The sequence below is a fragment of the Cololabis saira genome, chromosome 1 (genome assembly GCF_033807715.1).
Source record: "Cololabis saira isolate AMF1-May2022 chromosome 1, fColSai1.1, whole genome shotgun sequence".
NCBI classification, from domain to species: Eukaryota; Metazoa; Chordata; class Actinopteri; order Beloniformes; family Belonidae; genus Cololabis; species Cololabis saira.
The window spans coordinates 37714818-37729502 of NC_084587.1; the positions used below are offsets into that span (position 1 = coordinate 37714818).

The following is a 14685-nucleotide window of genomic DNA, read 5'->3' on the forward strand; positions in this document are numbered from 1 at the left end:
TCACCCTGCCATAGACTTCCTTGTCTATATAAAAGGACCAGAGCCCCCCGACATCCAGTATCTTAAGGAACTTGGGGGGATTTAATATGCTCCCACGCTTGACAATCTGGCATTGTTTCACCACCTCGGTCCAAGTGATAAGGTACTCCCTCCCAAACTCCCACCTATTTTTAACTCTTTTTCAAATACTAAAATAATTTTGACTTTTTTTTTCACTGAAATGAATGAAGTCGTGTAAATCTGATTCTCTACTTTACAGAAGGAGAAATCTTTGGAAAACTGTGCTTAATTCCCATAATGTCAATTTTATATTGAATGACAATAAAGAGACGGATTAAGTTTCAATCGTTAAAAAAAACAAAAAAAAAACAAAAAAACCTTTTTCAACCTCTGAATTCAGAAGATATTTAAACAAACAGTCTGTGAGCTCCTCCATATCTGAACTTGCACTGGGCACTCGGTGTGCAGGATGCTTCAGCTGACTGTTGACAAGGAGGAAAAAGCTGTTTGCAGCTCTCTGTCTGTTCACAGTTCTGTCAGCCACGGTGAAAAAGCACCTTGCTGCAAACACATAGCTGTCATCATTAAGCCGGCGCACTTCACGCCCCAAAGAATCCTAGAATTCAAGTGAGGGCTTTCCTGCCAGGGTCACTTGCATGTGCTTTGAAATTTGACCAGTTGAATTATTTTGCGTGTGTGTGCTGTGCAGTCAGGACCAGAACCCCCACCCCACGCCCACACACCAAAAAAATCTAGTGTTGACATTTCACAAAATCCTTCTGTCTGCTGTTAGTCTAATTTTGTTGGCTCCTCCACATTCAGTCATGTCAGACTTCGTCTCATCGGTTTTAAGGTTTACAAACTTCCAACCACCCTGCTCTGTCGTTGATGGAACGAGACGTAGGGAGGAATGAATATCCTGAGATCTAAGAGAAGGAGAGGATCTTTAACTTCTAACATTCAGCACCACACACATCATCACTGTAATTGCGGCTTGAAGCCAATTAGTTTGCAGCAGTCTGGGTGAACCAGTGATGTCATCAAATCTGATCTGAGAATTATCACACATGCCAGAGAGTCCAAACGTGATCCATTCAAGTCTATTTTCAACCGTTCTAATAATGACCACAGACATGGATGGTGTCTTCCTTCTAAAGTTTGTATTGTTGTCTGTTCTTTTTTTTTATTCGCACATGCTTAATCTATTCTTCTCCTCAGCATCACCTCTCCTGATCTCTATGAATTCTCCTTCTAGCTGTCTCTCTCTTTCCATCTCCCTCCAACCATTCTTACTCTTTTTTCCCTTCCCACCACTCTATCTTTCTCTTTTGTGGGTCAGGCTACCGCCAAGCACTAAGTATTCATCAGCCATGTCAAACACGGGTTGACTCAGGGAATCGGGTTGAGACCAGGATATATATACACACACACACACACACACGCACACGCACACGCACACGCACACGCACACGCACACGCACACGCACACGCACACGCACACGCACACGCACACACACACACACACACACACACACACACACACACACTGGACACTATCGATTTGCATTTCAGGGTTACAGTAAAATGAACCATAACCACTTGTCTTTGAGGGTTAACCATAATCACTCCAAACATAGTAAATAGTTGTGGTTGCTACTCCTCAAACTTATATTTTCCTCCAAAAGGGCAGCAAGCCCCACACCGTGGCTATGAAAACATGGTCAGGTCAAACAGCAAGTACTCAAGTACAAAGAGAAAGAAGACTCACTGCAAGGAAGAAAAGGAAAAAAGGCTGAGGCAAAGAGAAACAAGTGGACAGGAAAAGAAGGGACAGGGAGACGAATAGCGTTATTGCACAGCTCATTGGATTTGCTTAGCCTCTGGGTGGAAATAAAACTACTCCTTTCACTGTTAAATTCCTTGTATGCTCACAAATGTGGGCTTTTCTGTATCATTGGGGAATAAGTAAATCTGATTTATGCAGTATGTGTAATGTCATTGATTTTGTTGCAGACAGTCTTGTCTCCCAGGAGGACCAAGTCAAGCGAAGGCCCAGTCCTGCTGACGTGGGACTGCAAACAGCTGTATAAACTTCAATGAGCTAAATAAATGTTGGAAACAAGAGTGGACCGCACGCACTGAACACTGACACAAAGATATGAACAGAAGAGGTGGGACTGTTCGATTACTGATATTAAACATAAATGAAAGAATAAAATCATAATCCCAATTGATTTGGTCATGGCAGTAATCACAGTTAATTAAAAAGCTTGTCCAGTGAATTCTGACGCATGTTGTATTTGTCAAACTTTACAAAAGGTTCCACTTTAGATTTTGAAATGTTGTAAGTGAAAGTGGAATAAATACAATTTTAGACCAAATAAAAAAAAGGAAGCAGGCCAGAGCAACTACTCAAATATCCCATAAACATTTTTGGTTAGAAGCACTAGCTTGTATTTGATATTAATTTAATAACTTTATATAAACATCACACAAAAAGTAAGGAAATGTACAGTATGTTTGGTAGATTATTTCTTTGTTGTAACAATGCTTCTGGCCAATGAATGTTATACTGTTGGAAAGCCTGTTGAGTTCCCTTTTAAATGGTGCCATATTTTTAGGAAACATGTATTTGTGGGAGGAGCAGCAGAGCTGAGTATGTGGGTGACGTCCATGAATATCTTCTCTGTCAATGCCAAACAAGTTCAACTATTGTTTGGTGGGCTGGATGATTGAAGTTTGAAGAAATATATTGGCAATTCAACAATTTGGAAACTGGAAAAACGAGGCTCATCATCATTGGCGGAAATCTCAATGCAGAGAGATATCAAGGTGAGATCCTGTAACCATTGGCAATCTTATATCTCCACAGTGTGTGACCGAACTCTACCCTCCATCCTGACCTCAAGCCCTACTCAACACTTGTGGGATCAGCTTGGGCGGGCTGTTCCTGCAAAGAGTGACCAACACAACCACAATGGCTGACTTGTGACAAATGCTGGTTGAAGAATGGGATCCATCCCCCAGCAGAGAGTGAGGCTGGTGAGCAGCGTGAGTAGGAGGTGCCAGGATGTTGTGGCTGATTAAGGTTCTTCCACACACTACTGAGGCTGTTTGTTAAGTGGATACATTGTTAAATTGACATTGTGCCATGTGTTGCTTCTTCAAAATCAAATCATCTAAATCTACTAAACATTAAACAAGACTCAAAGTTGTTTGGCATTTCCAGAGAAGATTTGGCAGATTTTTTATAGGCGTAACCGCCATACTCAGCTCTGCTGCTCATCCCACAAATGCATGTTTCTTAGAAATGTGGCATCATTTAAAAGGGAACTCAACAGGCTTTCTAACAGTATAAGATGTATTGCCAAGAAGCCTTGTCACAATAAATAAATCATCTCCCAAACAGACAGTTTTGTGCGATGTTTAGAAAAAGGAAAGGCTCACCTATGGACGGATGGAGTGTATGCCTGAAATGCATGTGTCAAAGTACGTGGCTAAAATATATATTTTTCTATTTGATTACTAGAATGTTTTTTCAGTGATTTGAGGCAAAAATTCAAATCATGATGATAATTTGTCTCATTGCAAATCCATAAAAGGAGGTGAAGAAAAAGGATAGAGGTGTTAGAGAATTTGTAGCTCAAGAAAAAATCCATATGAGCAATATCATAACACATGGCAGAACCAGAAGCTGCCCTTAATACTGAAGATTATCCATAGAAATTAATCTTTTGTGATACTTTGTGAGCCATACCTTCTCACTTCAGACTATAAAATAATTGCTTTAGTCCAGTTGTATCCAATGTTACCCGATTAATTTACATTTTTTCCACTTTGCTGTTGGTTATTAGTTGGAGATAGATTAAGATAACACAAGATAAATCATCCACAATAATGTGATGAATGAATACATAATTGCACACTGGCGTGAATATCACCTTTCACAGGACAACAGGCAACATGAACGAGAACCAGCACTTGTTCTGCAACATCATTGTGATATGTACACTGTAGATATATTGCCAAATGTACCTACACATCTTTATGAGACTGGGTTTGTATGATTGTCTCCAGTAATACGCTGGACTTCGGTTGCTTGAATAATTTACACACTTGCATTTGCCCCAAAAACACACACATGATCTATACGTAACAGTTTAATAGTTCACATTAAATAAACATTTTTACACAAAGTTCCTGGAATGGAGTATGCTGGACTACACAGTAAGCTCCCTGCCAATAAGGAAGGGTTCAGAGACAAAAGTATTGGAAGGAGAGAGAAGAGAAACTCTTTGTTGTATCACCAGTTTTTGTTTGTTTTAAAACTTCACTTCCTGTAAGTTGAACCAGGCATTTTATGTGTTCCTTTCTCCTTTCTCCAAACAGAAAAAAAGAGGAGAAAAAGCCTCCTACCAATCAATGACTGAGCTTGTCACATCTCCCTAAAGCTGAACCGACAGGGTTGTCTTACATGGAGTTCTGTTATTTTGGCCTTCGTGAGGAGTGTGAAGTTAAATGCTAATTTGCAGGCCTTTAACCGAAGATTTGATAAGACTCTTAGGGAAACAGTCTGATATCAACAGAAAAGAAGAAAGCACACCAGCAGTTTAAGTGATTTTATTTCATTTATTTGTGAATTGATTCCTTTCTTCTTTTTTACTTTTTTAAATTGGGTTAAGAACAATCTCTTGCTCTTACCGGACCTAATGTACGATTTCATGGAACCCTGACCATTTTTTTATATTTTGCTCAATTCTCAAAAAATGCGTGTAATGGAAAAATATTTAATCACCCACTCACCCCTTTGCAGATGGAGACGGCTTCTTTGGAGAGAGACTTTGGGTAGGACACGTTGTGCTCCATAATGGACTGGAACAACTCGTCTTCATCTTCCCCATCAAATGGAGGCTGTGGATAAAAGGCCAATATTCAACATGTTAGCATTTAGCTGAAATCAGTGAGCTGTATTTTCTGTTGTCAACATGTAACATTTTTATACAATTTTATTCTACTAAACAGATGAAAAGCATGACACGAGTTTGACTGAGCAGATGAAAGTCAGACAGAAAGAATCAAACCCAGGATATTGACAGCAAAGAGGTCATGGTTAAAAAAAGAAAGTTAAAGCAACAGAAAAGCAGCACATGAGTCTACGTTTCCCAGGCAGAGCTTGCAGGGCCAGTGGAGTGGATGACCCAGCTTTTCTTCCCCTCATTGCTGGGTCGTTATCATCAGTAACCATAATGTGGGTGTTTTGGCAGTCCATAAAATGAATTATTCGTCATTCACACTCCACTGGTCCCCGTCAACTAGAGGTAGCCTGTCTGCATCAGAGTGCATATCTTCCCTCTTTGGTATGAGGTTTGGTGTTTCTTTTTTTATGACTGGGGGTCACTCTGGAGAAGCCTATAACTTCTTACGCCTTTTTCTTCCCCTTTTTAAATGGGGACAAAAAAAAAAAGTATTGGTCCAATAAGAGCACAGATCCAAGGACAAGATAACTACTACAAAAAAAGGAAGAAGAAGAAGCAGAAGCAGAGTGAAAGTGTTGACACGATTTGATTTGAAGCAAGTAATAAATAAAATTAATAAATAAAAGGTTTAGTTCACCTCCTCTTAATACTGAATATTATACATTACACTGACTCATATTTCATGACAACATACCAAGCTATATTGACAAATAAATAACAAAGGTGCTGCGAGAAAGGAAGGATCCAGCAAGTAAAAGATTATGCTTTTTTTTAAAATCAGAAATAGGTGAATTGAAGTTAACAACATTTCTGCAACAATGCAACAAAAATCGTAACAATGGTAGATGGGAAACCAAACTATTCTGTGTGAAGGTGGCACATAACCTGCTGCAAGTGGTTACTTAAGAAGAATCATTTTGTGTTTTGTGCAAGCGTCACCTGTCCAGCCAACATTTCATAGAGTAGAACTCCATACGCCCACCAGTCGACGGAGCGCCCGTACGGCTGATACGCAATGATCTGTGGGTGGGGAAAGGAACAACAGTTTAGGACTCAACTCAAACTACAAATGCAACAGAAAAATGTTGTTGTTTTGTATTGGGAAAGTAACTAGAGAAGGAGGGGGAGACACGCATTACAGAGTGACAGGCCGGGATTCAAGCCTGCGCTGCTTGCACGAGGGCGAGAGCCTCTTTAAATTGGCTGAGCTGTCCAGGGTTCGGTGTTTGAACACAGGGTGAATCAATTTTAATAGAGTTGAGGCAGGAGTTTAGAGAAATGTTGGTGAATAATACGAGTACATAAACTGACGGAAATTTTAACTGTAGATCACTTTTTTCCCTTACGGACGTATCAATCTTTTTAAGAGCCCAATGTATTTTAAGAATGTTAATTGCTGACAAAACGTTGAGCCCTGTCAGGATTTACAACAGAGGTGGCAAAAAATAAGTAGAAGTACAGATACCTGGGTGAAAAAGAAACGTAGAAGTACTGATTTACCTTCTTCACTCAAGTGAAAGTAAGGAAGTCTTAAGGGAGTCTTAAAAGTACAAAAGTCAAAAGTAAGAACTATTTTTTGCCATCAATGGTAAATAAATCCTTCGATAACACAGCAAAACTAAAACTCTCAGACACAATAGCAGGGAAGTCTTTGTTTAACCTGCACAGTGCTGCTACAGGGAACAAATTCCCTAGACATACTGCAAGTTTACAATAACACAAATCAATTTCAATTAAATCTTATCTATATAGCGTCTATTACAACATAAGTTTTCTCTCTGCGCTTTCCAGAGACCCAGAACATGACCCCCGAGCAATAATCAAGTCTGAACTGACCAAAGGTCTTGCAGCTTTGCTACAGTTGTAAAACCACTTACATCCAATCATTTAAAAAACCTAATAAGAACAACTGAAAAAACACTTTCACATTATGTGTTTTTTCAGATTAGACGGCAACAGGCAACGTTTGTGGGTTTTGGTTTGCACAAGACTTTTGCCATGAATCATTCTTGAATCCTTCTCCTCTAAATATTTCAGTATGTGATTCATCTATACCGTCCCCTACTATCCCCTTTTTCAGTTATAACATGTATGCTGCTACTTTGACATTTGAATCTTTACCTTCCAGAAAAGTCATATTTGTGGCCAGGTCTTCAAATAAGTACGGAGACCATCATGTTGAATACAATCTACAGTTTTCTTGGGTGTCTGTCATACGCTCTCTGAGGCTCTTGGAATCATGGAAATATATTCCACCAACTGCTGCCACTACATTTCTGGGCATTTGTAGCAGCTTTGAGCTTTGCAATATTACGGTAAATGTCAGGTAAAATACTAAAAAGATAATATTACATTTTAATTAAAAAATAAAAAATAAAGAAAAAAAAGCAGCTTAAAAAATCCCATTTAAAAAACTAAAAAAATCCCAGATTTTTTCCCTTCATTTAGTGATTAAACTTAGACAAGCATGAAAGAAAACATGTACGTGACATACTGACAGAACGTTAAAGCGCATTTTCCCTAAAGCATCTGTAACATTCAAATGTTCATGGCTGACCATAGATGACACGAAGCTTAACATTTCTAACAGCAGGGAAATGTTTGGTGTGTGGGAAAAAGAGTAAATAAGTCAAAGACAAGATTCACTTAACATACATTCAGAAGAGAAAGCTGCAACTGAGGTTAAAAAACAATTCTTACATTTGCAAACAGCAGTAAGTTTAAGTCCCAGTGGCTTGTGTTTGCACATTAGAAAGGCTGTCGTGGCGATTCACATCACAGAAAACTACTTGTGCAGAACTGCAAAAAAGTCACTCACAAGTGATCTGCTGATAGTTTGCTTTTCACTTTTGAGTGACTGACATTTGGATTTTAATATTGTCTGTATTCTTTATATGTTTGAACTAGTCATACCCAAGAAAAAAGGATAACATAAACTGCCAAGAAGCGTCTGTCAACCGTGACATTTTCACTGGCGTTGAAAACATTTCCTGTAGGTTACGCTGACACTGGCCAAGGTTAATGCTCTCATCTATCTTGACCCAAATCACCAACTCTCACGACACATAATGTATTTACGTTTCATACTCATTTATGCAACCATGCGCAAACACGCAATTTCAGCTCCTTTATACCACAGAAGCACATTTTTTTAAGACACATTAATGCACGAATATTTTTGTACATACACAAGTAATGCACCAAAATACTTTGACCATTATACACAAACAACTTTAGGTGTGTTACATCACTAGTGTCATACACTGCTTTAGGTCTTCTTCTGAGTAACATCTGACCTCAGCTGCACACATGCAGCCCTGAGACAATCATCTAGTTTAGTAACTCAGACTCATGAACAAGCCAGCACGACTAGACGCACATCATATTCCATGGATACACAAAAATGTACTGACCTGTGTGGAAGCGGATGTACTTTGTGTGTGACAACTTGTACTACATCACACCTGACCTCTGCTTTCCCCATGGGAGCTCAATATGCGCACACATGCACACAGATAGACAAACGCGCATTAAACTCTCCTCAGGGCTGACTGGAGCCAGCTGGACATGCGGTTCATTATCATGCTGAAAGGCAGACATTTCTACAAATTTGCATTCACGTGTATTCATGCGTATTTGAATATGACTGTGAAAGTCATACTAGAAGAAAGTGTTGTCATGGCACACATTCAATGCTTTCTTTAGTCTTTCATGTCTTCTTCGGATGACAATTTATATGCTTCCCGTGAGGCTGAGAGGCTATTTACTCAAACCAGCCACCCTTATCTCTGGCGGATACGATTTCTTCAAATGGTCAACTACATGTAAACAACATACCAATATTGAACAAGCTTTCCCATCTTATCCTAATGCCCAAGTCTCCTCTTCAAATACTGATTTTCTCACAGATTCACCGATCATAGAGATAAGGGGTGTTTTATTTGTCCTGTTTGGCTGCTACCACATTAAAACAAACATCCTGAAACAGAGGCTGACTCCCAGGATGAACTGTTCGCTGAAGCAGCCTCACTCTGCTCAGGCAGATGATAGCCGTTTTGGATTAATAGAGAACTGAGCTGTGACACAGCAGAGAGAAACTGGTGCTACTTTAGAAGGAACAGCCTGCATGAAGAAGGTGTCAGCAGTGCAGACTGACGCTGCAGGATCTTGGACTGCACACTAGACATGTGTTAATATTTAATGTTTTAACTTCATGCATGAAGGATTTGTGACTATTTTTGTTTATTTCTTTTCCAACTAGACAATGAAACACTACATTCTGCATATACTGCAAAGGCGTGGCTGAGGAAGAAGCGTGTAAGGGTGCTGCAGTCCTGACCTACCCCCAGGAGTGCATGTATGGAGAAGTACAGAAGAAGTACAATGTGACAGAAAAGCAACACTTTATCACTTGGTATCCTCAGTCGTATTGTGAGAGGATACGCAAGACTACTGATCTCACTTCTTTTTTTTTGCACTATGTTTCAAACATAAACTGCAGTAGCAACCACATATTACCAAATTAAACTATGTTAGTGAGACAAAACATGAATTATGAAACTAATTATACATGTTTGGTATTGAAATACCTTTAATCCAAAATTCTACACAAAGGATGTTGGATCTTGTCTTTTTTTTGTTTTTACTTTTTATTTGCTTTATTTGTCAAATGTAATCACTATAATTCCCCTCTGACTGACTGAGACAAACTGAAAGTAAGGCTTCATGCCTGTGATTTGGAGGGTCAAAGAAAGTGATTGGCACTACTTCAGTATGAAAGCAGAGTCAATACAAAAAAAACACATCAATTATTAATAAGTAGTAAAGTAGATTCCCCTCTGATCTCCTGTGGACTCGTGATCTGTATTTGACAGAGTGGGTGAAGTCATGCAGTATTTATTCCTTTATTTTTACTGAATAAAGTTGAACACCAAACTAAAAGAGCTGGGAAATTGGCTTGGAGATAAAAATTAGCAATTGTACTGCATCTTAATTCACATTATTTTACATTCAAAATATTTGAAATAAAAGGCAGGAATTACTTGTAAGCTCTTATTTACATGGAATATTTTTTATTATCTGTGCTATTAAACCTTTCATCATTTCTAATTTGTACATATCGTGACAATATTTAGATACCGTTCCTAGGCCTTCTTTGCTGAATTTTTTGTTTCATGATGGCCAAATGTTTTCTATTGGTGAACGGTGTGGATTTCAAGCAGGTCAGCTCAGCACTGACTCTTCTGCAAAGCTGTTGTGATAGATGGAGTGTGTGGTTTAGCATTGTCTTGATGAAATATGCAAGGCTTCCCCAAAAGAGATGATCTGGATTGGAACATATTTTATTCTATTCTATACTTTTCTATTCGATTAAATTCCATTTGTTTTGATTCGATTCAGTTTGATTTAATTCAATTACATTCAGTTAAATTCCACCGAAAACATTGCTTACATTAATTAAAATATACTGCTCTAAAACCTCTATGTACTTTTCAGCATGGATGCCTTTCCAGATGTGTAAGCTCCCTGCGCCACTGGCACTAATGCAAGTCATCCCATTAGAGATGGAGGCTTTTGAACTAAGTGCTGAAACAGGCTAGATGGTCCCTCTGCGCTGCAGGCCACAGGACATGGCTACCATGGTTTCCAAACAGAATTTCAAATTTTGAGTTATGTGACCATGGAACAGTTTCCATTTGGCCTCAGACCAGATTTGAAATGAGCTTTGGTCCAGAGAAGATGGTAGCGTTTCTGGATCACGCTCACATATGGCTTCGTCTTTGCATGACAGAACTGTTAACTGAATTAGTAAATTGCATTACACGCTGTGTTTATAGCTAGTTATCTGTGGAAGTGTTCCTGAGCCCATTAAGTAATCTCCAGTAGAGAATCATGCCTGTTTTTAATGCAATGCCCCCTGGAAGCCCGAAGAAAACCAGCATCCGGTTTTGACCTTCATCCCTGTCCCTTGCACAGAGAAATTCCTCCTGATTCTCTGAATGTTCTGATGATGATATACACCGCAGATGATGGGATCTTTAAAGTCTTCCCAATTTTACATTGTGGAACATTGTCCTGAAATCTTTCGACAATTTTTTGATGCAGTTTGTTGCTAATCGGTAAGCCTCAGTCCAACTTTACATCTAAGAGGCCGCTCCTTTTATAACCAGTCATGTTATATACAGTACCTGTTGACAATTAACCTAATTGGTTGTCATATGTTACTCCATTTGCTTTTGATTTGTTTCAATTACCTTTCCAGCCTTTTTCTGCTTTAGTCAAAACTTTTTATAAAATGCCTTCCTGCCATCAAATTCATGATGAGCAAATATTTTCTATGAAATGCAAAATTGTCTCAGTTTCAACATCTCATATGCCGTTTATGGATGTTGGGAATAAAATATAGATTTATGAGATATGCAAATCATTGCATTCTGTTTTTAACATTTTACACATGTAGCCACTTCCTTGGAATCGGGGTTGTAGCTTGGTGTTCCTGTCGAGTGTCGTGGCAAGGTTGCTATCGGCAGCAACAAGTGTTATTATATTAATGAGGCACCCCAACCTCTCATGGAAAGATGGAAATATTTGGCAAATAATGGAAAGTTTAAGCCTGATGACATTCGACCAAGCAGAAAACGTTGAAGATCTTGATTTCAAGGAAGTTGCATTCTCATGATGCACTGCTTTATTGTTTCGAAAGTACTCATAATTATAAATTATTAGGATGTATGATGCATGTAGAAGTACTCTAGATAGGAGAAAATGGTCATCCGATGTTCACTTTAAAGACCATATTAACATGAATAAGATTAAAAATGTCAGCACAATGTTAATTATGATACATACATAAAAATAGTTTAATCCATAGCTGTCCATTCCCTTTGCATGGTCTGAGAAGGTAAGAGCAGCTAAACTTAAATAGTTTCTTTTCTTCAGTGCTTTGTGCAGAAGGCAGTAAGGAAATGTCCCTTTTCTTTATCATGCTTCAATGTTTTTAATTACCTTAAGGGTCAAAGACTTCATGACGAAGGAAACCTCCGAGTGAAATCCCTGCGCTTGCCTCTTCAAATCCTTCTCCCCGCAGGAGTTATGCTGACCTTCTGTCTAACCCGACAACTGACAAAAAAGTCAGCCCAATGCTTTAAAGACTTATTGTCATGTAGGATTTACTCTTCAGCTGCTGAAATACTTTGTACGAGTATGAGAGGGGGTGAATCCTTAACTTAAGTGAGAAGAAACAGAAATCACTTAACCAGATTTCTTCACTTCAGAACCAAAATAGATTTGATACAACAGAGACGGTTAAAACAACTTTGAACTGTTTAGACGTGATGCATCTTTAATGAGCCGAGACGAGCATTTTCATATGCCACTGATTTCCTAAGAGGAAAATGTTTCATAATAAAAGGATGAAGTAGGTTAATGCTTGATAGCGTGTCCTTGTAGACCTACATTGTGACATGGGACATTTGTAACAGAGATTTGACCTTATGCTCTCTGCTGCAAAACTGTGTGCAACAGAGAATTTAAGCATGGATAGCGTTTAGACACATCAGGTCAATGTAGCGAGGAGATCTGCAGCCTCACGTCAGCTTGTGTAACGAGAATGTAAAAGAAAGGGGGAGGCGGAGAGAGGGAGAAAAAAACTAAGAGGAAAATATGGCATGAAAGACCAGATGAAGGGCATATTTTGATGTGTAAAACATATTTCCAATTTATGGAAATCAGAGAAAAAAGAGACACCTAGTACGTAGTCTGTCTGGAATCTGTCAGTTCTCGCACAAGAAACTTTGTGTTGTTCTGCAACATATCAAGGTACAAATTGATATACTGAATGACTGTTCAATCATTTCCACAAAATCTAGCATAAAAGTTGAACACAAAAAAGTCTACACTCACACCAGACCTGTTTGTTTGGATCCACTTGGATTTGATCATAAGAGTGGATGTACATAAATTTCAATTGTGGTTGAGCGTAAACTGGCTGCACACTACGCTGTTCATTAATTAGCATAAATCCCTGCCCAGGGAGCACCATAGAAGGAGGTGTAGGGATGCATCCTCAACCTGAAGCTGAGAAAAATATTTCAGACGGGGTGAAATAGTGAAACACATCTCATTTATATTTATTTTTGTCTGTCAGTGGGCTCCAGGCACAAAGGGGACCAGCAAGGTACAGCCGGTGGCAAAGACTGATAATTTCAGGTTTTTCTGTCCAATAAAACATTCAACAGGTGAAATAAAAATAGTTTGATACAAAATTGTATACGAAAAATGCATCTCCTTGGACAAAACTCTCTCATAAAACTTCTTTATGGGGAATAATACTGATGGTAACTTGCATTGTGGTACCCAGGCTATGGATTGCTTCAAAACCCCTTTTTTAAGATTTGCATGTGAATAATTTCCTTAATTGTGGGTCATTTTGTTGTTTGTTGCTCTAATAAATCAATCTGCAGACAAAGGCCACGTTCAAAGTGCATTCACATCACTCCCTTTTTTTCTCCTTTTAGAATAAAGACAGCAAATTAAACTGATTAAATTAACCCAGGGACATTTTCAGAAACATAATTTGAGTAAATATATAAAATTGCCACCAACTGACAATTTAAGACAAATGTTATATTTCAAATGTTTTTCTTATATTCAAACCATGTGTTTTAAAGGTTATTATATGTTGTGAAGATAACAGATAACATAAAAGATAAATGTTGTAAAACATTTTCATCAACTCTGAAACACCCACAAATTTCAGCCGAAGAAAATGGAGACAAAAATGGCTGATCTCAAAAGTGAGTTAAGTTGACCAACACTATGGAAAAAAAAAAAGATCTGCAGCATTACAACCTAGAAAGAAGTTATCATTACAGGTTTCTTAAATAAGTAAAAACATGTTTTTTCTGCATTGAAATTGAAAAAAAAGAGCAAGACAAAGAGTAAAGGGACTCAGATGGAGGCAGTGGATTCAGAGTCAGTGATATCAGGCCAGAAAGACAAAACAATGCAGAGGACAGTTAGAGTTCAGCACCACAGAGATTAGATCAGTGTGGCCATCCTGCACAGCCCTGTGCTAATGTGACTCTGCACTGACTTGGTGCCCTTGCCACTCATTGCCTGTTTGGAACAACGTTTGCGGACACAAACAGTTGCAGGCATGGTGATCTTTGTATTCTCAACCAGCACTCTGAATGTAGATCTTATTTTTACTCACTCTGGTTATTATGCATAGAGATTTTTGTTTCCATTGTTATCTTGGATGAATAAAAAACCCTTTCTTTCTGAAGGTTATCAGTTACCGAGACGGTTGTTCCTGAGATTCTGGGGTCTTGTTATATTGTTTTGTTATTATTTTATAGTTTGAGCCTGTGGTCAGTAGATCTGATTCACCACGGTTTGTGTATGGGCTTGTGTGTGTCTGTGTTTGTACGTGAATGCATGAATTTGTCCACGACTGAGGGAGGGGAGGAAAAGAGGGGATGCTGAGCTTTCTTACGAGGGCTTAGATTCATTTTGTGTTTATTTTGATTTTGTCAGCATATGTGTGTTTGTTTATGCTTGTGGCTTACACAGTCTGTGTTTCTACATGTGCTTTATGTGTGGTTTGTGTGCGTATCTGCACGGGCATTGCTGCAGACATCTCTCATCCATTAACACTAATGCTACATGACAGTTCTGGATCATACTGCTAGCTATTCAAAGCTACTTT

General features: G+C 38.7%; 1 protein-coding gene across 1 annotated transcript in view; it reads right to left on the reverse strand.

The window, feature by feature from the left end:
* The window catches only part of prkcaa (protein kinase C, alpha, a), a 153779-nt gene that overhangs the window by 14280 nt on the left and 124814 nt on the right, over positions 1-14685 (reverse strand). Inside the window, exons 14-15 of the mRNA XM_061722239.1 lie at positions 5916-5996; positions 4804-4911 (exon numbers count right to left, since the gene is read on the reverse strand). Of these exons, the coding sequence (XP_061578223.1) occupies positions 4804-4911; positions 5916-5996 (189 nt within the window). The remainder of the gene's footprint in view (positions 1-4803; positions 4912-5915; positions 5997-14685) is intronic.